This window comes from Pseudorca crassidens, chromosome 3 (assembly GCF_039906515.1).
Source record: "Pseudorca crassidens isolate mPseCra1 chromosome 3, mPseCra1.hap1, whole genome shotgun sequence".
NCBI classification, from domain to species: domain Eukaryota; kingdom Metazoa; phylum Chordata; class Mammalia; order Artiodactyla; family Delphinidae; genus Pseudorca; species Pseudorca crassidens.
The window spans coordinates 127,506,973-127,531,587 of NC_090298.1; the positions used below are offsets into that span (position 1 = coordinate 127,506,973).

At 46.0% G+C, this 24,615-nt stretch overlaps 2 protein-coding genes across 3 annotated transcripts in view; one reads left to right on the forward strand and one right to left on the reverse strand.

Annotated features, from left to right (window-relative positions):
- Positions 1-24,615, forward strand: part of SLC36A1 (solute carrier family 36 member 1) — a 166,850-nt gene that overhangs the window by 79,290 nt on the left and 62,945 nt on the right. The window contains exons 11-12 of one of the 2 annotated variants that reach the window (XM_067732331.1): positions 11,505-11,584; positions 13,018-13,249. The exons of the other annotated variant lie outside the window; for it this stretch is intronic. Coding sequence (XP_067588432.1) covers positions 11,505-11,566 — 62 coding nt within the window. The 3' untranslated portion in view covers positions 11,567-11,584; positions 13,018-13,249. Of the gene's footprint in view, positions 1-11,504; positions 11,585-13,017; positions 13,250-24,615 lie in introns of those variants that run through there. 2 annotated transcript variants of the gene reach the window in all.
- Positions 1-24,615, reverse strand: part of FAT2 (FAT atypical cadherin 2) — an 86,016-nt gene that overhangs the window by 13,355 nt on the left and 48,046 nt on the right. The window contains exons 12-20 of the mRNA XM_067732324.1: positions 22,997-23,150; positions 20,613-20,846; positions 17,961-18,344; positions 15,663-15,877; positions 14,582-14,719; positions 13,827-13,970; positions 11,996-12,193; positions 7,351-8,161; positions 4,245-4,390 (exon numbers count right to left, since the gene is read on the reverse strand). Of these exons, the coding sequence (XP_067588425.1) occupies positions 4,245-4,390; positions 7,351-8,161; positions 11,996-12,193; positions 13,827-13,970; positions 14,582-14,719; positions 15,663-15,877; positions 17,961-18,344; positions 20,613-20,846; positions 22,997-23,150 (2,424 nt within the window). The remainder of the gene's footprint in view (positions 1-4,244; positions 4,391-7,350; positions 8,162-11,995; positions 12,194-13,826; positions 13,971-14,581; positions 14,720-15,662; positions 15,878-17,960; positions 18,345-20,612; positions 20,847-22,996; positions 23,151-24,615) is intronic.

The window sequence follows — 24,615 nt, forward strand, 5'->3', positions numbered from 1 at the left end:
TAAAGATCAGATCAGAAATAAATGAAAAAGAAATGAAGGAAATGATAGCAAAGATCAATAAAACTAAAAGCTGGTTCTTTGAGAAGATAAACAAAATTGATAAACCATTAGCCAGACTCATCAAGAAAAAAAGGGAGAAGACTCAAATCAACAGAATTAGAAGTGAAAAAAGAGAAGTAAAAACTGACACTGCAGAAATACAAAAGATCATGAGAGATTACTACAGGCAACTATATGCCAATAAAATGGACAACCTGGAAGAAATAGACAAATTCTTAGAAAAGCACAACCTTCCAAGACTGAACCAGGAAGAAATAGAAAATATGAACAGACCAATCACAAGCACTGAAATTGAAACTATGATTAAAAATCTTCCAGCAAACAAAAGCCCAGGACTAGATGGCTTCACAGGCAAATTCTATCAGACATTTAGAGAAGAGCTAACACCTATCCTTCTCAAATCTTCCAAAATATAGCAGAGGAAGGAACACTTCCAAACTCATTCTATGAGACTACCATCACCCTGATACCAAAACCAGACAAAGACGTCACAAAAAAATAAAACTACAGGCCAATATCACTGATGAACATATGCAAAAATCCTCAACAACTAGTAAACAGAATCCAACAGCACATTAAGAGGACCATACACCACGGTTAAGTGGGGTTTATCCCAGGAATGCAAGGATTTTTCAATATACACAAATCAATCAATGTTATAAACCATATTAACAAATTGAAGGATAAAAATCATATGATCATCTCAATAGATGCAGAAAAAGCTTTTGACAATATTCAACACCAATTTATGATAAAAACCCTCCAGAAAGTAGGCATAGAGGGAACTTACCTCAACATAATAAAGGCCATATATGACAAACCCACAGCCAACGTCGTTCTCAGTGGTGAAAAACTGAAACCATTTCCACTAAGATCAGGAAAAAGACAAGGTTGCCCACTCTCCCCACAATTATTCAACATAGTTTTGGAAGTTTTAGCCACAGCAATCAGAGATGAAAAAGAAATAAAAGGAATCCAAACTGGCAGAGGAGAAGTAAAACTGTCACTGTTTGCAGATGACATGATACTATACATAGAGAATCCTAAAGATGCTACCAGAAAACTACTATACAGGCAGCTCATGCAGCTCAATATCAAACAACAAAAAACCCAATCCAAAAATGGGCAGAAGACCTAAATGGACATTTCTCCAAAGAAGATTTACAGATTGCCAACAAACACATGAAAGGATGCTCAACATCACTAATCATTAGAGAAATGCACATCAAAACTACAATGAGGTATCACCTCACACCAGTCAGATTGGCTATCATCAAAAAATCTACAAACAATAACTGCTGGAGAGGGTGTGGAGAAAAGGGAACTCTCTTGCACTGTTGGTGGGAATGTAAATTGATACAGCCACTATGGAGAACAGTATAGAGGTTCCTTAAAAAACTAAAAATAGAACTACCATACGATCCAGCAATCCCACTACTGGGCATATACCCTGAGAAAACCATAATTCAAAGAGTCATGTACCGCAATGTTCATTGCAGCTGTGTTTACAATAGCCAGGACATGGAAGCAACCCAAGTGTCCATCGACAGATGAATGGATAAAGAAGATGTGGCACAAATATACAATGGAATATTAGCCATAAAAAGAAACTAAATTGAGTTATTTGTAGTGAGGTGGATCGACCTAGAGACTGTCATACGGAGTGAAGAAAGTCAGAAAGAGAAAAACAAAGACCGTATGCTAATACATATATATGGAATCTAAAGAAAAATAAATGGTTCTGGAGAACCTAAGGGCAGGACAGGAATAAAGATGCAGATGTGGAGAATGGACTTGAAGACAAAGGGAGGGGGAAGGGTAAGCTGGGATGAAGTGAGAGAGTGGCATGGACATATATACACTACCAAATGTAAAATAGATAGCTAGTAGGAAGCAGCTGCATAGCACAGGGAGATCAGCTCTGTGCTTTGTGTCCACCTAGAGAGGTGGGATAGGGAGGGTGGGAGGCAGACGGAAGAGGGAGGAGATATTGGGATGTATGTATAGGTATAGCTTATTCACTTTGTCATACAGCAGAAACTAACACACCATTGTAAAACAGTTTAACTCCAATAAAGATGTTACAAAAAAAAAAAGACAGACTGTACCAAATGTGTCATCCTTTTGTATAAAACTGCACTGTGTCATCAGTATCATTACTATTTAAAAAATGAACACAATTACTTGAGTGCTTGCTTTGTTTTAGGCACTGTGCCAAAAGCTTTCCTTGAATCATTATGTAATTCGCACGGAGTACAGAGCAATGGGTAAGAGCTCGGGTGCTGGAGCAGGTTGGCCTAGCCCAGGCCCCACCATTTACTGCCTGTGCGGTCATAAGCAAATTACTGAATCCCCCCAAGCCTCAGTTTCTTCATCTATAGGACGAGGATGATGACAGTCACCACTTACAAGGCTCTTTCGAGGACTAAATTCTACAACACAGGCAATAAGGTGTCTGGCACAACAAGGGCTCAGTACTTTCTTATGACCACGCTAGAAGGATGAGTCCCATTTTCATAGATGAGTAAATCGAGATGTAGTGAGATGGAGGCTCTGGCCCAAAGGACCGAGTGCCTGAGCAGGGATTCGAAAATGGGAGCTCAGCCATGCACATGTGCTGGTCACAGGAGCCTGCCATGAACAACTGGCTCTCTTCAGTATATTTCCCTATAGCATTTAAATTTATTACAATAAGTATCTGTCATTTTTATTAAAAAAAAACCCATAAAGCTATTTTCAGAATTTAGAATAATATAGCAGGAAAGGAAAAATATAAAGAAGACTATCCATGAAAATCATGACCTCCAGGCTTATGATTTATTTGAGAGCTTTAAAAGCACAAAAGGACTGTGACTGTAGAAGAGAAACATTCTGCAGCCTGCGTCTCCTGCACACCGCCCTGCTCTCTGAGCAGCTGATCTCCGTGAAGTTGCTGCTGCAGGGTTCCGCGTTGCAGGTGGACAGGTACACAAGGGTAGGGGTGGACAATAGTGTTTACTGTGCCCCCTCATTCTTCTTTTCCTTTTGGGACACTCTGCCTCCTTCTCAACTGAGTCTATGTTGTTCTGGAAAGGCTGGCCCCTCTCCCTGGCAGCCTTGGGGATAGTCACATGACTCAGACCTGCCAATCAAGGTCTGAGGTGGGAATTTTACCGCTGTTGGAAAGAGATGCTCCCTTTCTGCTGGGCTGGCTTGGTGGCAGAATGAAAGCCTGGGCTGCTGGGGCCACCTTTGCCATTACTTGGGGGGATATATGTGGTCTTCTGAACAAAAGCAGATCTGACAGCAGGAAGGAAAAGGATCCTGTTGATATACTTTGAACACCTGGATCTACCCAAGCCTGAGGTCAACCCTTGGACTCTTCCATTACATGAGCCAATAGAATTCTCTCTTTTATTTAAAGAATAATAATAGTAAAATTGCAACTTCCCACATTCCTGATCCCCCTTAACCTTTTTTTTTCTCTTTTAACCCAAAGCACTTCTCACATTTGGACAAACTCTATAATTTTCTGGTTTATTGTCAGTCTCCCACCATAGGATGAAAGCTCTAGGAGGGGTTTTTGTCTTTTTCACTGATGAGACCCAAGCACCTGGAAGAGTGCCTGTTGCACAGTAGATGCTCCACAAATGTTTGTTGAATGGATTAAATTCTAACTAGCTGTCAGAGTCTGCTTTCTCTTTGTCAAAATGGGAGATGGACACCTGTGATAGAGATGTTAAAATCAGGCAGGTACTCTGAGACTTTCTACAAGACAGAATCAGAAGGACTAAAAGACCCTTGAAAGGAAATTCATTTTCCTCCACGTGGATTCCACGTACCTTAATGTACCCCAGCCTTCCACCCATCTTGGAAAACACTGGTCTATTACTCAGCAAAAAATGATAAAAGCATCAACCAGGTCTAGGTGGCCTTACCCATCTCTCTTTCTGTCTTCAGAGGCTCTCTGTCATCCCACAGAACGCCTGACCTCTGTTGTCCTTGGCCATGTATTGCCAGGTGGGGTGGCTTTGGCTCTCATGGCTGGCAAGTCTCGTGTTCTACCTAAGAGTCACACCCAGTATCCCTGAAAACCGTGCAGGGGTTTCTTTGCAGAAGTGACCCTTCTTGGCCACCCCCCATGCCGCCCCACCTCCCCAGCCTGGCACGCCCACAGGAAATCTCTCAGGCTGGCAGTGCCTTACCTTCAGGGAGAGACACACTGTGTTATTGCTGAACAGGAGGATGGCCTGTGACTGGAGTGTTTTCAGGCGGAAACGGATGTGCCCATTCTGAGCCTCTGGGAGACTGTACCGCCCGAAGCTCTGACCGCTGAACCTCGCGGCAGTACCTGTGAAAGCAACCAGAGGCACTGTCACCTCCACACAAAGTGGTCCCCACGGAGCCCTGGAACTGACTTTGTCTCATTCAACCCTTGGGTGGCAAGCATTTGCTTCCATTTTACAGATGAAATTTACCGAGGCTGTGGGGTTACTTGTCCAGGGTCACACAGTTAGACAGGGGCCATCACCCTGCACACCTTCCTCTGGCCCCAGGGACCCTCGCCTTGGGTCCTGGCCTGGATCAGAAACTATGAACTCAAACCATTAAGAAAGCAAGAATCAAGCCAGAAAGGTCATCAGTCAAGTGTGCACAAGTCAAAACTTCTATCCTCCATATTTTCCATGTGATTTCTGACATCACTTGGGGAAGAAGGAGGTTGAGTTGGAGAGGATTTTGCATATGTGTGTGACTTCAGGGACACCACGAGGGCTTTTGCCTCAAGACATCTTCTTCATCATCAGGAGTGTAATCATTTGGGTAAGCGCTTCCCACACGAAATGCTGCTGAGAAGTCGAGAGACTTCTGTGGTAAAGGAAGAAGGTAGTGATAAATTGTGTGGCCAAAACTTCCGTATGCTCCATCCTCCGTAGCAATTGCTAATGCAGAATTGCACAGTGAGGAGTCTGAGACTTCACCTAAACTTGAGTTTTTCAAGCTTATTTGAACATGGGACCCTCTAGTGTGGACTTCGTACCCATAGCCCTTGGAAATAGCATTCTGTGGAAACTCCTTCGGGACATGCTGTGTTATATTAAGCCATGCCCACCCCAGATTTTTTTTTTTTAAATCCACCCTCCTCAGAAGTGAGTTCAGTTATTAAATCCCTAAAACCTCTGTGTGAATAAGCTTATCAGTTGTCAGGAGAAGGGATGAGCAGTACAGGCTCCAGATTCCTAGGGAAGAGGATTGTTGAAGAGAGGGAACACAGGCCAAAAGGAGGAGAAAGAACCAGAAAGTGAGGCCCTTGGGATTACAAGATGCTAAGATGCTGTCATACCGTTCGTCTAAAACGCTCTGATGCTGGCAATTCCATTCGGGTAGGTCGTTGTTGGATGGGATATTGCAGATGATCTAGATCAAGAATCCCCAAACCTGGCTGAGTATCAGCATTAGCTGAAGAATCTTTTAGAATACAGAATGCTAGGCTCTACCCTTAGTGAGTAAGATTCTGTAGTTCTGGTGGCACTTGGGTATCTGTATTTTAAAAATCTCCCCATGGTGGGTGTAGCAACTGGAAGAGAGCCCAAGGGAGGTTTCTGAGATGCTGATCGTGTTCTGGTCCTTGATCTAGGTGATTACCTTGATCTAGGCTTGTTACACTGGTGTATTTGATTTGTGAACACTTGTTGAGCTGTACACTTACGATACATGGATCTTTCTGTATGTCCTGTTTCACTAAAATGTTCAAACAAACAAACAGAAACCAAACTTCTTTCCAAGTGGTTCTGGTGTTAGGTGAGCCAGCCTCCCTAGTATTTCTCAAAGTGCAGCCCTTGGCCCACCTGCTTCAGAAATGCTTGAGGTGCTGGCTAAAAAGGCCAATTCCAGGCGTCACCCAAGTTTTTTAAATAAAAAACTCCGCAGGTGACAGCCAGGAGCAGGTCACTTTATAAACATGCTCCCCAGGTGATTTTGCATAACCTTGAATTTTAGAACCTCTGCTATCTGATGTCAGGGGGTCAGGAGAGAACCTTCAGCCATCACAGCTTTCCCTGCAGCCGACTCCAGGGTAAGAGACACAAGAAGGGAACACCTGCCGCCCCAGCCCACCCCATACCCCTAGAGTAGCTCACCTAGTGTAAATCCAGAGGGCCCTGGAGAAAGTCCACAAATCTTCCTAGAATTTCCCTAATGCAAGCTGGATGGACCCCTAGGCCAGGCCAGGCAGGGGGCAAGGGGGCGGGGCTGATGTCATTCCCCTTTTGCAAATGCACCTGAGCTGATCCAGGGCATTGGTCCTAATGCCAGGGGCACTGGGGTAAGTCCTGTCAGAACACCAAGTTCCTAAAGAGTTTGGCGAAGAGCTCAGGCTTTAGAGTGGGACACAGGTATTTGAATAACCAGCCTTTCACTGGAGGCTGTACAGTTTCAAGCAAACCAATACAATCCCCATACCTGTTTCAGCTGTAGATGGAGCTAATGATCCTGCTTCCTAAGGTGGTGGTGATGAGTTTAGGTAACATACACACAGAGACCGGCACATAGCAGAGTCCTTATAGCAACAACTACCACCATGTGAATGGTAGCCACCACTGATGGGGTGCTTAGTATGAGACAGCTTAGGGGTTAAAATGCTTTCATATCCATTAAGTAATTTACTCCCCAAACCAACTCAAGGAGGCAGATGATACTATCTTCATTATTTCAAAGATGAGGAAGAAGCTCAGAGGGTTTTAGTAAGCCACCCAAAGTTACACAGCTCGTAAATGACAGAGCTGGGGTTTGAACCTGAGCTGCTTAGTCTAAACGTTGAGGTTAAAACTATCAGGCTATAGTAATAATAGTAGTAGTGCTAGTAACTTGGGTTAATTGACCACCTTCTGTAGGTCAGGCACTTTTCTAAGCAAGCACTTGATATTTAATTCTCATTTAATCCCTACAACAGTGCAAAGGCACAGAGAGGTTAAATAATTTTCTTAAGGTCACCTGGCTAGCTAGTGGCGTAGCTGGGATTTGAACCCAAGCAACTTGATGCCAGAGTCTATGCTTTCAGCTGTGATGCTGAACTGCCTCTTGAATTCTTACCATTATTTTCAAAGTTCCAAAAAGTGACCAGAACTAGGGTGCTATTTCATGACTAGATTTTTTTTGTGAGGCCGCACCTGTCTTGTGGTGGTCCCTGGTCTTTAACCCTGTTAAAATGTCCCTCTGACTACCCCAGAGAGCCCCCTGCTGGGATCTCCATCCCTGGAGTCGGTCTGGCTGGGCCATCAGCACTGCTTGTCCTGGGGAAGTCCCATTCCTCACCGTTACAGGAGCAGTTCCTCTCCAGGTGGTGCCGCGGGGTCAGGATGCTGAGCCTGGCTGTGCTGTACGTGGGCCCAACCCTGGGGTCCAGGTGCACGGTCTCTTGGCAGATTTGTCCCTGGCAGGCTGGCCCCTGGCAGGGCACCACAGCCATGGCTGACCTCATCTGAATTCCCACCGAGTGTTCCATCTCCTTGGCTGAGTGAGTGATGTTGGATGCCAGCTCCTGGAGCTTGGAGAAGGTCCCCGAATGCCCCTCAAAGACCAGGAGCACGTCCACCCCAGCCATGGCCTCTGCAGGCTGCAGGCTGGCCAGGTGGATGTTGGCTCGTTTGATGTCCAGCCTGTTGCTGAGGAACCTCTGCAGGTTCCTCCAGTGGTCACTCACCAGCTCCTCCGGGGTGAGCTGGTGGAAGCCCATCAACACGGTCTGCTGCAGAGCCTCCCGCCCCACATGCCACACGTGGACATGGACCCCGGCAGTGGTGGAGAAGGTCCCATCGCTGACCATGACGTTGAACGTGTAGCGGCCCCGAGGCAGCCCCTGGGCAGCGATGATCTTGCCATCAGATGTGCCCACTGTGAAGCGCCTGCCCAGGCTCTCCTCTCCTGCCAGGCTGTAGGTCAGCGTGTCCTGTGGGTCTCGGTCTGTGGCGTGGATTTTGCCCACCATGCCGCCCTGGAACTCCTCCTCCCCGATGGTGATGAAGATCTCCAGTGGGAGGGCGGAGGGTGGGTAGTGGCTCTGCTCCCTGACGTGGACGCTGACCGACGTGGAAGATGAGAGGGGCGGGGTGCCGCTGTCTGACACCTGTGGGCGAAGCGGGCACCGAATTACCATAGGACCGGGGCTGTCGGGGCCTCCCCGGGGAGCCACGTCCCTCTGCTCCAGGGCAGGCTCAGCGTGTTGTCGCATTTGAAAGGGAAAATCGTAACTCCAAAAGCGCTGAGGGCTCTGTGGAGGGAGTTACATCCCACATCACTGGTGTGGGTGCTAAAACTTCACTCCACCTTCCATCTGACACTTCTCTGAGCCCGTCCTAAGCCTCTCCAGCCACACGCGGCCTCCTACCTCTTGAGCTTCTCTCATTCTGTCTCTTTCCTTAGGAGGGTCATCAAAGGTCTCCTAGTGATTCTAGGGTACACCCTTCATGGCCCCTGTCAGCCTAAGGAGGTTCTCCTACACCTCTTTACTGTGTGACTGGGGTCGGGGTTGGGGTGGGCGTGTCTTCTTCAGCTCAGCCAACAAATATTTATTGAGTGCCTTGTATGGGCCAGGCTGTCTGCTATGATCAGAAGAAAAGAGAGGTGAGGAGAAGAGGTGACAGACAGGGAACAGCAAGCGTCAGGCCCTCTGGTGGGAAAGAATGCTCAACACAGCAGGAAGGGACCACTGCTGCTGGAGGAGCGGGCAGGGCTGAGGGCCAGAGGTGAGCAGAGAGGGAAGCCCAGGCTGTCGCTGATGGGCTGAGGAGCACGAGGTTGGATTTAAGGCAGGCCCGAAAAGCCACTGCAGGTTTGAAGCAACGTGACCTCACTTAAGCAAGGAAAGATTGTAAATTAGAAATGCCTTTCCCTTGCACATTTCACCAGACATCTCTGCAACTTTCTGTCTGGACTTAGCAAGGAGGAAGCTTTCCTTCCTCTCCTCAGTAATGTTATCACTTTCTCAGCTGTCAGCAGGGTCTTCACGGTTTTCCCTACGGTAATATCTTGTTCACGTGGATCCGCTTTGAGTGCAGGAGAAAGGTGCAATATTACACCTACTGCTGGGAATTGTGCATAACACTGATGAGATATAAATAGCAACAGTAATCATTAATATTACTGCTAAGAATAATATATAACTAATATTAACTGAGTACAAACTGTGTGCCAGTCACTTTTGAATGCTTTAAATGCACGATCATAGTTTATCTTTCTTATGAGGTAAGTACCCTGAAGTGTCCTATTTTACAAAAGATATAACTGAGTCTCAGAGAGGTCAAGTGACGTGCCCAAGGTCATACAGCAGGTAAGGCCAGAGCAGAATCTGAACTTCTTCTTGTGTTCATAGCCTGTTTCTTTGCTGGCCTATAGTGCCTCCCAGTGAACGGAAGTAGAAATACAGGACAAATGCAAGAGAGAGTGATGATGCCAATAGTTACTGAGTGATTGTCTGGGCCAGTATACCAAGGTCAGGAAGCTGTTGCCTCCCTAGATATTCACACCCATGTCCTTGGCTTTGAGGACCCTCTACATTAGCCCACACCTGTCCTCTGAGCTGCAGACTCCCATTCCCAGCTGCCTATTGGACACCTCTACTTAGATATTTTATGGACACCTGAAAGGTAACACATGCTAAGCAGAGCCTCATTTTACCCCATAAACCTGTCCCTCCCCCACCCCAAGTCTTTCCAGTCTCATAAGTGGCCCTACCATCCAGACTTTACTGGAGCCAGGAACCTGGGAGTGGTCATGATTCTTCTCTTTTCTCTCTCTCTTCATATCCAATCCACCACCGACTCCCATTTATTTCCAAGCAAAACTTGTCGCAGATATGTCCATTTGTTCATCTTCACCATCACCTCAAGGTCTCATCACCACTACCTCCAGCTTAGATGAGTTCTCATTGGTCTCCCTCAACCACTCCTGCCCGCTTCAACTGACTTTCTCTAGAGCTTCAAAAACAAGCCTCCTGAGACAGAAGAAGGGTCACTTCTCTCTTTGAAACCCTTCAATCCCTTCTAATTGCACTTTGATTAGAATCTAAAAGTATTATCAAGGCTTATCATTAGGATGACTCTACTTCCTGGTTAGCCCAGGACAGTCTTGATTTTCACCTTTGTGGATCACTTATCACCAATTAACTATTTTTAATGCCTCTCTCACTCTCAAGAACATCACAGTTTGGGCCTCAAATAACACGGTCATCCAAGCTATGAGACCCGAATGATCCACCCAACCCATCTCTTCAACTTCATTCCCACCAACGCTCACCATGCGCTGACCACGTGGCAACACCTCAGGTCACTTCAAGCTCTTTCCCACCCTGGCACTTGGTCTCATCTTGCTCTTCCTGCCTGTGATGCTCTCCTGCCCACTTTCCACATGGGCAGCTCCTCAGATCTCAGCTCAAATGCCCCCTCCTCACAAGGACAGCCACCCTCTGAAAGTGTCTCTCTTGTGCCTTATGAGCCTCCTGTCACTTTCTTCATCTGTTTATTGCTTATCTCCATAATTAGAATCAAAAGCCCATGGGGATGGGGATCATCCCCTTCTTTCCCCTGCTATATTACTAGCAGGTAGCATGCCCTGTGATAAGTACTCATAAATGTTAAGTATATGATAGGTGCTCATAAACGTTTGTTGAATGATGATAAGTACTCATAAATGTTTGTTGAATGAGGAATGGCTGGCTGGCTGGTTGGCTGGCTGAATGGATGACTACATCATTGTGAGCCCAGAGAAGTTCACAGAATAGTAGGATCCACTAGATTTGAGATTTAGGAAAGGGATTTGGGGGAATGAAATGAGGGAGAAATGTTTGATCACCATCTTGGCCACTTTTCCTTGGGCAGTTCTCATACAACCTATATAATATCACTATAATCCTCTCCATGTATGTATATGTTCTCTCATTTGACCCCTGCACTGAAACTGTGGGTAATCATGGATTAGCGGATCCATGGATTAGTCAAATTCATTTCACCTGCCTTCACTAAACAAGGTCATTTAAAGACTTGCACCTGCACATATCCTAAACAATATGATGTTTTCCAGAGTTATTTTCCAGGACTTGGAGTCAACCGTGACTCGTTGGAGTTGAGCTGGTTAAGACTGGGTAGGACCGCCGACCCTTTAACTGGGCATGCCCAAGGGTCTGCTTGGTGACCTTGACGTCAGAGGGCAGAAAACCCTCAGATAGTGCTAACTGCCTCCATTTTTGAACGTGCAGAGACCTGTAGCTTAGTTACACCTGCGGCAGAACTATGATTACTGCACCTTTTTCCTGTCAACTTTCCCCACGCTCCCCAGGCGTCAGACTGCCCTGCTCCTTTATTTTTTATTCCATAAATGCCCCAAGCCCCTTGCCTTTTGGGAGGCGGTTCTGAGACTTGTTCTCCTGTCTCCTTGCTTGGCTGCCTTGCTAATAAACCCTCTCTTTACTGCAGACTTCGGCATCTCAGCATTTCAGTTTGCTGCATGGTTGGACAAACTGAACCTGGTTCGATAACAGCACCAATTCTCTGAGGTAGGTCTTTAAAAAGACTTGAGGTTCAGAGAGCTGTCCTGGCCAAACTCAAGGAGTTAGAGCCAGGGTGCGGGAGTTTTTGTTCTGTCTGGGAGCAGGGGAGGAATTGAAAGCTTGGAGTCAGAATGCTTGGGTTTGAAGCAGCCCAGCTCTACCACTTATTAGTAGCATTACTTTCAGCCAGTAACTTAACCTCTGGGTACCTCAGTTACCACCTTTGGAAACTGGGGGTAATAACCGTACTCACTGTAAAGCATGTTGTGGGGATTTAATGCAGTGATGCCCGTGATGCCTGGCACAAAGGAAGAGTTCTGTATATTGTTTTTTCTAATAAGAGAAGCACTGGTGGTACTTTTGTCAGCACATTTTCTGTCCCCATGGTCACCACCAGTGGCCCAGCACAGCTCTCACCTCGATCTGAAGCTGATACCATTCCTGGACTCTCTTGCTCAGGCCTGCAGTGGTCACCAGCCATCCGTCCGGGGTCACTCGGAAGGCAGAGCCATCGTTCCCCTTGGTGATTTGGAATGAGTAGGGGGGACCATTCTCTGGGGAGTCTGGGTCACTCAGGATCAGTTGCAGGACTTTGCTGCCGATGGGGGAGTTTTCCTGAGACCAAGAGAGACAGGAAATCAAAGAGCAAAATGAGTCCCAGTCCTTTCTTTCACATCTTTCCGGGTCCCCTTCTCTGGGATGAGTCCTCAGCACTCTGACTGCTCCCAGGTCATGTCTGCATCTTAAGATGTCATTCATTCATTCTGCCCATCTGTGAATTAGTTGTTGACTTTTGAACTTCCTGAGGGCAGTGCTGGTTTTTAGAAACAAAGCCCACTGGGGCTGGAAGGGTCTTTAGAGTCCCTTTATCCTATAGAGGTGACTTGCCGAAGTCACATAGCTGATGACTCATGTATATAAATTAGTGCCTGGGGTCCATGTGGGAATTTTGTGATTCATAGGGTCCATTGAAAACCTATAAATGGTTTTCTGATTAGAGGACCAATGAGAAAATTCAAAGATGATTAGGAATTAACAGAAAAAAATGGATCCCCTGGCTATTGTTCCAGTCATTGTTCTATAACACGGGAATTCAGTATGCTATAACACAGTGGTTGTTAACTCTCTTTTTTAGCATCAAAACCTTATCTACAAACAGTATCTTATGAGCAGAAACTGGTAATTGCCTATCCAACAGGCATTCTTTCCTTCCTTTCTTACAAAACCCGACTTTTGTTCAGGCGATGGGTGGCAATATCCTCAGCAAAGATATACCCCTCCTAAGAGGAGATGGACTATGATTGGTTTAAGTCAGTTACAATAATCTGAGTCCCTGTGCCAGTTTTTGGATTTAAGGGCGATCATGTAATCCATTTCTGATCCTTGGAGGAGTCTACCAGCTGGGGGTTCTGAAAAGTCTTCTTCTTTGATAAAAACAGATTCTGCAAAAGAAGTCCCCATCTGTTTGCCTTTGAAGATGGTTTAGCAAGGATGTGATGCTGGAGCTGCAGCAGCCATTTTGTTACCATGAGGGAGAAGGTACAGGAATTTTGAAGAAGGTAACCCAAAGTTGTGATATCAGTTTCCTGCTGAAATAACCAATTCTGGAATAGAATTTCCCACGAGCAGACCTTTTGCTATGTGAAATAATAAGGCCTTATTATTTAATAAGCTTTTAGTCAGGTGATCTGTTATTTGCAGCCAAAGCATCCTAACTCATACTCATGATACAAAACAGGTGAAAGTGGGGTGACGCTGGTTGATGCATAGTGCGACACAGAACTCTGTCCTCTTACCTACTTCCTCACCTCCCTCACCCCTTGTGGTCACAGTTCCCCCACGGAATCTTAAGACTCTCTCCAAATCCCATTCACAAACCATTAGTATGGTGGAAATAGCTTGGGATCTGGAAGATCTTCTGGGTTCAAATCCCAAATTTGCCACATTTTGACTGTGGCACATTTCTATACCTCCATTTAAAAAAATCTATAAAATGGGTACTGTCTACTTCCATATGGCTGTGTGAGTCCCCCATGAGATCATGGATGTGGACGTGCCTAGCACAGTGCCTGATAATTTTTAATTGTGTAATCCATAATCCCCTTCAGCAGACCGTGTTGCCATTAGGGTTATCAATGCAAGGTCACAGTCACTGTTTGGGTGGACTGGTATCAGTGGTGAGTGCCCTCCACTAGGAGGGATATGAAGGGAAGATGGATTCAGGATGCTTTGGGAAGCTTGAGCATACCTGGATGGAAGTGCTGTAGTTGAGCTGGAAGAATCTTGGTGGGTTGTCATTGACATCCGCCACTTGGATAGCAATGTCTGTGTCCTCATGCAGTGGGGGCTTCCCACTGTCTGTGGCTCGGAGCCTCAGGGAGTAGCTAGAAATCTACAGTAAGATGCCCAGGGGAGAGTTAGCAACAAGACCACTCAGTTCCGCCCCCTGATTCATGACTAATGTTTTTAGAAAAATAAGATGGAGACACTCCCCTATGCCTGCCCTCATTACTCTCCCATAGCCTTTTAGGGCTCAGGTTCTAGAGTCAGGCAGAAGTAGGTTTGACTTCCAGTTTAACCATTTACTAGATGTGAGACCTTGAGAAAGTGACTAAGCTTATGTGAGGACGGTATTAGGACCTACCTCCTAGGATTACTTTAAGGACCAAATGGCGTAAGGACCAAATGGCGTAATGTATGTACATCACTTAGCAAAGTTCCTGGCACAGAGCAGGTGCTCAATAAGTGATAACTTGTAATGATCTAATGATCCCTGGTTAATAGTGAGAAGCTGGCCTGAGCTCTTTCAGGAAGGTTAAAGTTTACTCAGCCCCTCTCCTGCTGAGGTCAGGGGGACCCACAGAGAAAAGGAGTGGGAGACCCTGAGGGCAGGTCTGGAGAAGTGTCAGGATGGGGTGTTGAACACAGTTCACCCTCTGGACCTGCAGCAGGGCTGTATTCTGCTCTGATGAGCTCAGATTGGGCCCCTCCCACATGATTTACCTGTTCCCAATCCAGGGCCTTGGCCACCTGTAGCTCCCCTTTCTTCGGGTGGATAGCAAAGTGCCCAAGCTCGTTCCCTCCTATGAGGCTGTAGGTGATGGCACTATTTAGGGGTCCATCTTCATCAGTCGCTGACACCTGCAATAGAGGCGGGTGACAGTTGTGATTGGGGAGGCAAGAAGGAACAGAAAGGAATCTTGGCCCCTGGGAGTGTAGGGGGCACAGATATGTCCCTGCCCCATAGACTGCCCTTGGGCTGGCAATCCCTGGACCATAGTCGTCCTTGCCAAGGGAATCTCCTCATACATCCTAGTATGGATGTCAGCGTGCATGGTTCATTCGTTTATCTATCCATTCATTCATTCATTCACTCATTCACTCATAACTGACAGGGTGCTAGGGTCCTGTGCTAGGAGTTGAGGAATGTGCCAAAATGAATAAGCCCTCAGGAAGCTTAATGTCTAATTTTATGGACAAGTCTAATTTGGGGCAAAGTATGATCAACTTTATGGTGATAAATTTCACCTGGGGAGATTAGAAGAGGATTCATGAAGCCCTAAAGGCTTCTGGGAGTGGAGCCAGCATTCCAGGCAGAAGAAACAATATGAGCCCAGAGGTATGAAAGTACAGAGGATGTTTGGGGAATGGTACCTCTTCCTGTGTGGTTGGAGCATAGGGTGCATATCAGGGGGTGGAAGGAGACGAGAACCTCGAATGTGGACATACAGAGTTTGGTTTCACTCCATGAAGTGGGGAGCAATTACATGTTTAAATGCAAAGAGGTGTTGTTTGGTGTCCCCTCTCTTCCTCCCCTCCCACGCTGACACTCAGTGTCCCTCTGGCCATCCCCTGGGGCCTCTCCTATGCCCCATTCTTTCAGTACCTGATCTAGATCTTATCAAACGTGGCTCTGAGAAATTTTATCATGAGAGAGTTTGGTTGAGCGGCTACAAGTCAGAGTCAAGTCTGTAGTGTATTAATTGATAAAATAATCCATGTTCATAGATGACTGGGGGAGGGAGAGATAAGAACCCACCCCAGAGTCCATGCTCCTCAAAAGGGCAAAATTGCAGATCCTTACTGTGAGCACAACATCACCCACGATGGCATTCTCTAAGACCCTCGTGCTGTACAGATCCTGGGAGAATCTGGGCCGGTGTTCGTTGACATCAGTGATATTGACCACGATTGTGGTCATGTCACTAAGGGAGGAGGAGCCCTTCCGGCTGCACTCGATGGATAGGAAGTACTTGGGGCTTGTCTCAAAGTCCAGGCTCTTATTGACGTACAGGATCCCTGAGGAAACAAGAGGTGATGGGAGCATTGAGGCAGTTGGGACCACAAAAGCAGAGTACTGAGGGGGTCTTGAGCCAAACCCCAGGAGAAGCAGCTCAACTGGGTTGGGAGAGACAGACCTCCTGCGTCATCTCCTCCATCATCTCACTTCCCTCTTCATTTTCTCTCTCCCATAGCCTCCCCCTTCCCCTCTATCTCCTCTCATTTTCCTTATTACCATTCTCAGCAGCAGTGTTCCCCTCATTTATTTCTGTATTATTTCATTGAAATCTCATTTAATTCTATAATACTCACTCTATCTCATGTAGACCTGTAATAACCCTGTAGAGCAGGAACAAGTGTGATTTCCATTTTCTAGGTAAGTCAGCTGATGCTCCTAACATCTACGTGACTTGCCCAAGCTCAGTCACCTAGTAAATGACAGAACTTAGATTATAGAGTTTTATAATACCCAAAGCTGTTTAACAAATTATTAGGGCAGAGATTTATTATTCTGAACACTGGAAAATAAAAGAACAAGGATTTATCCTGCCATTCCTGGATAACTGAATAGTTAATGGTAGAACACTCTTCTTTATAAAATAATTCCAGTTAGTAAATGAATGAGGAATGATAAGGTTAGAAAAATCACCATTTCGCAGCCCCTAATGAAATAATATATCTGGGAAATAATCATTAAAGGCTGTTAAAACCATTAGAAAAAGAGCTGGATGGATCAGGCTGACAACCCCCGAACCCACCATCAATCTTGACCTCAGAAAAAAGAACCAGTCAGCCATTATGTGCCTCCTCATGTGGTACAAAGGAGAGCCCAGCATCATCTATGAAGCTTTGTTGGCAAAAAAATTGAGCTTGAACCGCATCAAGGTCTTTGATCCAAATGTCATTTATAATAAATATAGGGGCTAGAGAGGTACGTTATATGACACCGTAAAGACACAACTAGCCAATCTAAAATTATTTTAAAAATCCTGCCTCACACACGACCCCAATATTTCATTAAATAAATGGCAGCAGGAAATAAAGAGGGAGAGGAAAATGTTAGAGGTTAAAAGATGCTTAAGACACTGCCTGTCAACCAGATGCAATATGTGGACATTTGGGGGATGCTGACAAGCAAATCAACTTCTAAAAGACATTTGTGAGATAATCTGAAAAATTGTCTGGGTATTGGACTGTATTAAGGAATTATTATCTTTTGGGTGTGATAATGGTATTATGGTTGTGTTTATACAAGGAGTCCTTATCATTTAGAGAGAGAGACACACCAAAGTATTTACAAACCAAATGGTATCATGTCTGGGATTTGCTTTAAAATAACTCAGCAGTAGGTGGATATGGGGGGCAAAGATGAAACCAGACTAGACAAATATTGATAATTACTGAAGCTGGGTGATGGGAACATGGGGTCCATTATACTGTTCCCTCTATTTGTTATGTGTTTAAAGCCTCTGTAATAAAAACTAAAAGAATACTGCTCAACAGTAAGGCGGATGCCTTAGGAGGTAGAGCGCACCGTTGCAGAGGTGTTGTGGTGAGGAATCCACATGGAGCCTGGTCGGACCTGAGCAGCCTCTGAGTCCTCCCTTCCATGGGATTCTGGGAGTCTGACTTAGATCCTTCTGTGGCTAGGAGGAGAGAAGAGAGCCGGTTTCCTAGTTCTCTCTCTTTATGAGACTAAGGGAAAATTCGGGGGTCCCCGGATGTTTTGGGAAGGCTTCAGGAGGGAAGCAGGCAGCCTTGCCTTGGGCTGCCTAAGCCCCAGATTCTAGCAAGTGCTTCGTGCCTTGGCAGCCAAGGATGGAGGGTGGCTTCAGCCTCCTGGGGCTGGGTGTGAGCCAGGACTATGAAGCTGCAAACTGGGAGGAGAGAGTCCTCAACAGAGTCTTTGGTGGGGATGTAGTGGAATAAGGGATGTTTCCATGTAAGCTGGCCCCATGCTACAAGAAGGGACTTGGTACCTGGAGAGATGGAGAGTGAAGAAGGGGCTAAAGGATGCTGGGGAGGGGCTGTGGTATGCGAGGAGTCCAGTGTTCCCCAAGACTCTGTGTGTGTGTATGTGTGTAGGGGGTTGCTCCCTCACCTGTGTGGGCATCCAGGCGGAACCGTCCCTGCTCGTTCCCGCTGACCACGCGGTAGCTGGTCTTCTCGGCGCCCGGGCGAGTGAGGGTGGCCAGCCGCAGAACCTCCGTGCCACGCTGGGCGTCCTCGGGCACCTGCACGCTGTGCTCGGTGTTCAGGAACACGGGCAGGTAGTCATCCAGGCCCACCACGGAGATGGTGACGGTGCCCAGCGTGGACAGCGGTATTGGGGTGCCCAGGTCAGAGGCACGGACGGTGAGCTCCAGTGCTGCCTGTGGCCTGACCCGCAGTGGCTTCTCCAGGCGGATCACGCCTGTGGTGGCCTCGATGGAAAAGCGGCCTTCGGCAGAGTCCGTGAGAGAGTAAACCACCTGGGCATTGGTGCCTGTGGGGGGAGACAGAGCGCGTGATTCATACAGAGGGACCCTCCTCTGGCCCTGCCTGCCGCAGAGCTTTCAGCCAGAGAAGGGCCTAGCCAGTAGGGTCCCCATAAAGGCTAACATGCTTAGGCTGTTAGCAATGAGACTCTCATGTGAGGGTTCTTGACTAGGGTGGGGTTCAAGGCCTCATAGAAAGGTTCTTATGAAGGCGAGGGTTCTGCAAGCCCTTGAGGACATCTGAAGCTATTTATGTGGAGGTTAGGGTCCAGGGTCAGCTCACAAAATAAAAATTGTGCAAGATCAAAAGCACCCATAGTGAGTTCTTTGGTTGTGATAGAACAATCCTGTATCTTGATTGTGGTGGTGTTTGCATACATATTCAAATGCGTGCATATAGAAACTATGAAATCTGAATAAGACTGGAGTCCAATTACCAGTAATGTCCCAGGGCCAGTTTCCTGACTTTGATATCATACTGCAGATGCTGCCGTTGGGGGAAGCTGGGTGAAGGGTGCTGGGCCTCTCAGTACTATTTTTGCAACTTCCTATGAGTCTATAATTATGTCAAAATAAACCAAAACAAACAAACAAAAAAACACACACCCACAGAAAGTTCTTAGTAAATCAAAGCATGTAGTGTTTTTCCAGCTCTGACTCAGGTGCTATTATTTCCTTGGGTTGTGGACCAGATGAAGCAGTTGGCTCATGTAGGGACCATAGGGTCTAAAGAACACCAACATTTAGTGCTCAGCCATGAGAGCCTTACCCAGTGGGAAAAGCACAGGCTCTGAGCCTATAGGGATTGAGTCTTATGCACACGTGGGGACACACAGCCCTTTCATTGAATTTACATGAAATAAATGTGCATACCATGCACATTCTCCCATGTATGAATTTTCTGGAGAGAGAGAGAGGTGCTGGTCAGGCTATATTTGGAATATTGAGGTGGAATATTTGGGTTAGAATAATAATAACAGCTTTGAAGTGTTAATGGTTAATTGATGCAAGGCCAGAGGACGAATCCTAGAAGAAAGGTGGGATTGGAAACACGAGATTGAAGAAACTAGGGCCCTTCTACCCAGAAAGGGAACCTTGAGGCTGGAGCAGATAGTCACCGCCTCCTAGTGTCTGAAGGGCTGTCATGGGCGAGGGTCTGGGAGATCTGTGTGGCTGCAGAGGGCAGGACCGTGATTGACAGATGTCTGCTCCAAAAAGGTAACACTTGATAATTATCTGAGGTACCCTGGAAGGAAGGGGCTGCCTAGGAAGTAGGGAGCTTCCTGTCCCTGGAGGTGTGCAAGCACTGGCTAATCGAGCATTTGCAGGGCCTTAGATGTTAGATGCCTTTGCACTGCTATTTGCCCTCCCTAGGACCCCTGCATTCCTCCAAAATCACTCACCTTCCTCAATGCCAACATAAAACTCACTTCCTCTAAGAAGTCTTAAATTTACTCTGTTGGTGTCAAACAAAGCAGGGTGTTTTGCTCCCTCTTTTATCACCATCATCATCTTCATTATTGTCATATCCTATGTTCCTCTGGCAACTTTGACCCTGAGGGTATTTTTTTACCCCACCTAAATTATAAAATTTAATTCAAGAAAATTGGATGTGTGTATATATATATACACACACACGTATATGTGTATATATATGTATATAAACATGTGTATATATATACATATATCTATAGATATAGAGATCTCCACAATGAAACACTTTATGATATCAGAAGCTATAATTGGTATAATATGGAATGAAGACTCCTGGATGAATCCAATTTGCCTTGTAAATAGTAAAAGGAAAAGAACCCTAATGAAAACAATGTCATTAAAATTAAAATGCAAAATTGTAAAATATTCCACTTCATTGACTAGAAAATTGATCCAAGAATTTGATAGGCTTAATGGAGTTTGTGCCCTAAGTTTCTTTCTTGTGGCCAATTAATCAGAGTTGAATAATTCTGATTGGTGTATTTCACATTAAATGTTTGTATTCAAATGTTCTTGAGGTTAAATGGTGGGATTGAAAGGGCTCCAGGTCTTAAGTGGCAGTGAGAAACAATGAGGCTGAAATGCCCCATACCAGCTTTGAAACATTGCCAAAATCTTTCGTACCTAGCACTTAGGTATGCAGTTTGTGGGCATTTTCTACTTGTACGTGTCTGTAGGCTCAGGAGTGAGGTATTGCTAGTATCAGAGCAACACAGAGAAAGCCGGACCCTCGCCCAGGGTGACCCTGTAAGCAAGTGGCCTCCAATCCTTCTCTTTCTCACCTTGGTCTGGGTCTCGGGCCAATACCACCGCAACAGGGGTCTTCACTGTGGTGTTGTCGAAGACTGCCACAGCACAGTGGCTGGGGAAGAACCGGGGGGCGTTGTCATTCACATCCTCCACGTGAAGGGTCACATCTGCCTGGCACGATTGGCCGCCTCCATCCGTCGCCTTGGCAACAAGGCTGTATGCATCCTTCTTCTCTCGGTCTAAGGCTGTGAGTGTGGTCAGCTCCCCTGGCCGGAGAAAGGACAGCAAGTGAGCTTTCTCTGGGGGCCATGACCCCAGCATGTGACTTCCTGATGTCTGTGTGAGACAAACCCAGCCATGCAGTGTGCTGTCACAGAGAAAAGGGGTCAGTCCTGTGTACAAATGGTTAGGAAAGGGGTTCAGTCTTGTAGCTTCCCACACCTGCTCGCCTCCCTAGTCACATTCCACCACCACATCCCCAATTTAAGATCCACACCAACAAGCTACAAAGAGGCACAACATTTTAAAAGGCCAGTTAGGCAATTTCTAACAGCACATAAAATGGGTTTATCCTTTGGCCTGCAGTTTTACTTCTAGGAATGTATCCTATAGAATAATCAACCCAAGGATAAAATATACATATAGAGATATTCTCTGCAGCATTCTTTATAAATAGCAACATACTGAAAATATCCTGTGTCTTTCAGAAAGGTACTGGTTAAATATATTATCATTTAGCCATATAGTAAAATACTGTGCAACACAAAAGGAATTATGATAGAGCTTTATGTACTGCCTTGTTAATAGCGCCAAGATATTGCTATGAGAAAAAAGTCACAACGTAGTATGCTACATAGAGACGTGGGGGATGCGTGGAAAACCGGTCTGATAGAATATACACCAAGAGTGCTTATCTTTGTGGGAGAGGCTGGTTATCATGAAGACGTTCCAATTTCCACATAATACATGCCTACGTGGTTTGAATTTTTGAATAATGAGCATGTATTATTTCCATACTCAGAAAAACTGCCGAGTTTTTTTTTTTTTTAAAAAAAACCCCACCGATCATCCTGCAGCTGGACAAACAGCAACAGAGATTAGGTCACCTACTTGGGGTGACTCAGCATGCCCATGCTGGGGTCAGACAGGGTAATGCTGTCTCCTTTTTATTTTATTTATTTATTTATTTATTTATTTATTTATTTATGGCTGCGTTGGGTCTCCGTTGCTGCGTGCGGGCTTTCTCTAGTTGCGTCGAGCGGGGGCTACTCTTCATTGCGGTGCGTGGGCTTCTCACTGCAGTGGCTTCTGTTGTTGCAGAGCACGGGCTCTAGGTGCGTGGGCTTCAGTAGTTGTGGTTCACGGGCTCTAGAGCGCAGGCTCAGTAGTTGTGGTGCACGGGCTTAGTTGCTCCGTGGCATGTGGGATCTTCCCGGACCAGGGCTCGAACCCGTGTCACCTGCATTGGCAGGCGGATTCTTAACCACTGAGCCACCAAGGAAGTCCCAATGCTGTCTCCTTCTAGCCAGACAGCTTCCTGGGATACCAGCTCTCACCTGCCACCTCCCTACTCAGGAATCTCCAAGGCATCCTTTGAGCTACTGATTCCAAGTCAAGTGTCAGCAGCTGGCTCTCTGTCACCTGGGCCTTCTGTGCTGTCCGTCTCCACACCCTTCCTTATAGCAGCAGGGCATGGATCGCTCCTTTTCTAAAGGAAGCAGTCTCTACCCTGTCTTATTATGTGCCAGACCTGGGCTAGATTTCTATATACTTTATTTGTTGGGATCCTTGCAACAATGCTATGAGATTTTATCTCAATCCGCAGTATACAATCTTGAGATCATGTCTTTGACCATGACTCTCACCTGCTTGAATCCTTTAATGGCTCTAAAGGTAGGATTTGGCCCCCCTGCTCAGAGGGCCTCATCCTTTGCTCTCTCTCCCTCCCCCACTTCTGTGCACCAATTTCTGGCTGTCTCTCAGGTCCTCAGATGTGCGTGCTCTTTCCCAAAACAAAGTCCTCGTATAAAATCTCCTTCTGCCTTGAATATCCATCCCTACCACTCCCTTACCCCCTGGCTACATTTCCTCAGAGAAGTTTTACTTAACCCTGATCCCAAATTTAAGTCCTCCTGTGAAACCTCCCCTAGCATCCTGCATTTTTTCTTAGCACACTTCAAACCACTGATTCAATGACTGCCTTTCCCACTGGATTGTAAAGACCTACATCTTGTCTTATCAGTTTATGTCCTTAGCATCTAGTGAATGCTCGACACACAGTGCCAATATATGTTTGCTGAGCAGACGGAGGGATGGATAAGTAAATTCCTGTTTCTTTTCTAAGGAGCCTGGGTACTGGGCCCTGGTTATGCAGTGTATAAGTTCTTTGCTTGATCCTGCAGCTCAGGAAACCTACCTGTATGAGGATCCAGCTTAAATTCATCTGCCCCAGGACCATGCAGTGAATATGTGATCTGAGCATTGGTATCGGAGTCCAAGTCTGTTGCAGAAACTTTCAAAATGAAGTGTCCTAGAGGTACATCTTCACTGACTTTGCCAGTGTAGAGAAGCTGGAGATAGAACAAAGAAGAAGGGGATTATGGGAGATGCGCTGAGATTCAGAGAGAGGCAGAGTGACAGAGAGGGAGACAGAAGCAGAGAGAGAGATTAGAGAGCAGAGATGGAAGGGGGTAGGGGAGAGAAGCGGGGGGGGGAGGAGAACAGAATAAGATGGAACATGCAAGGAAAATGGAGATTAAAAACAAGGAGAATGATGACAAGAGACATAGTCAGAAAAGCAAAGAATGAGAGAGAATTTCCATCATCTGAAAGCTCACACTCAGGGCTAGAAGGACCTGCCGCAATCTGTTACTCCACAGGGGCCACAGTGCAGAAGGGGTGGCACAGGGGAGAGGCTGGAGTTCCCTGAGAACCCAGTGCTCTTCCAGCTGCTGGCTCTGGGCACAGCTTCCAAGCAAACCGGTCCCCCCACTGCATGGTGTGGGTGAACATGGACACCTGTACGTGCTCCAGGTGGGGGCTTTGTGCCTGAGGGGCTGTGTGGAGACAGCCCCCAGGCCTCCTTTCCCTGGCTCTGGGGATGCTATTGACCACCTCTGAGAAGGCCAGGGTGAACTTGGCCCCAGCCTCTTCCAGCATGGGGAGGGTGCAGGCTGGTTGACAGGATGCTGAGGGGAAAGAAGAGGAAGGTGTGGCTACCATTCTCCCCAAAAAGGCTGCCCTTCTGAGACCACCCAAAAAGTGGTCATCTTGGATCCTGCAAAGACTTTTTTCCATGCACTCCACTTGATAACCCAGGTTCTCTTTTTCTACTCTGCTTCTATGAGGTTGGAGTGTGGAAGACAGTGGAAGAAAAGGTGATAGGATATATGATTTTTGTGTGTTCCAAGGTGTGTGTCCATATATATGTGTGTGGACAAATAAAGTATGAAGAATTGAAGTATATATATATATTCACATGCATATGTAAGTATGTGTGAGTTATAGATGTACATTTGTGTATATGGATGGGTATACTTATGGATGAATGTTGTGGGTATGTAGGTGTATGCTTATGTGTATCTTTGTGTGTGTGTATATATATATATATATATATAGGTATTTGCATATTTATAGAGAGTTGTACATGATCCTTTGACTATGCGTGTATGTGAGTACGTATAAGTTTGCATTTATGTATATATACTGAATAGCTGGATTTTATATAAATTTGAATTATGCTAATTTGATGTTATAAAATTTAAATGTTAATAGTTTAACTTTATCTGCAAACTTTGAAGTAATGCACATCTCCCCAAAGTTAAAAATTATTTACTGTGTTTAAAAAAATATGTTTAAAAGCAGTGCTACATGACAGTGGTTGTTGATCTATGCCCTCTAAGAATGCAGTTCCTCTCCTTACGCATGTGCACGCGTGCGCGCGCGCACACACACACACACACACACACACACACACACACCACTCAACATTTTCCTTGGGAAATTTAGTGTTGAATTACGTGAAGTCCTCAGGAA